The 718-nt window shown below is 33.6% G+C and overlaps 1 protein-coding gene across 1 annotated transcript in view; it reads left to right on the top strand.

Moving 5' to 3' along the window:
* Window positions 1-338: 338 nt before the first annotated feature.
* LOC129286390 (uncharacterized) overlaps window positions 339-718 on the top strand; it is a 3,577-nt gene continuing 3,197 nt past the window's right edge. Inside the window, exons 1-2 of the mRNA XM_054922354.1 lie at window positions 339-385; window positions 456-483. Coding sequence (XP_054778329.1) covers window positions 339-385; window positions 456-483 — 75 coding nt within the window. The remainder of the gene's footprint in view (window positions 386-455; window positions 484-718) is intronic.

Below are 718 nucleotides of genomic sequence, written 5' to 3' on the forward strand. Positions count from 1 at the left end.
AAGTTCCTTTTCAATATTTGCTCTTATGGAGTTAGAATGGCCTAATAGTATGCCTTCCCTTTGACACATGATTTATTTGATCATGCAAGGGATGTATGCTCGGGAAAAAGATTGTCTTCTACACTAGGAAAATAAAATGGGTCTGGTAATTCAGTCTTAGAATCTACATTGTATGAGAACGAGATTAATTTTATTGCATATTGTAGTGTTTAATTGAGTTTGATGATGAGTGCTTGTGTCTATATGGTAATAATTGAATTTTTTATTTACATTATAGATGTAATGAAACTTAACATTTATCATGCAAGAATGATGAGTTCGTGAAAAATGTGGCGGCAATGGTACACATGCTCAGAGATGTACATTTGGAATACTTAGCAGCAGGGTAAGTTGCCCATTTTCTGCATTAATATAATTCTTCTTTGTCTTGTATACTTTTGTGATGGTTTATGCAGTTGCTATGGGCTCTTTTCCTTGCACAAGGTTCTGATGAATATCCACCCTTATCTTCATGATGGTTTTTAATGATTTGGTAATTTCAATCCTGCTGTCTTCTAAGGATTTAGCATGTTGAATTAGATGTTTATATACAATAGATATTTATCCCAAAGCGCACACTCCATTATTCATTGTCGTCATGTTTTAGATATTCACTCTACATAGTCCCAATTGGGATGTTACGTTTTACTGCCAAGATAAATGATTGCAAGACCATTTT

Source organism: Prosopis cineraria, unplaced genomic scaffold (assembly GCF_029017545.1).
Source record: "Prosopis cineraria cultivar Desert tree isolate PC_DT_omini unplaced genomic scaffold, ASM2901754v1 PC11, whole genome shotgun sequence".
NCBI classification, from domain to species: domain Eukaryota; kingdom Viridiplantae; phylum Streptophyta; class Magnoliopsida; order Fabales; family Fabaceae; genus Prosopis; species Prosopis cineraria.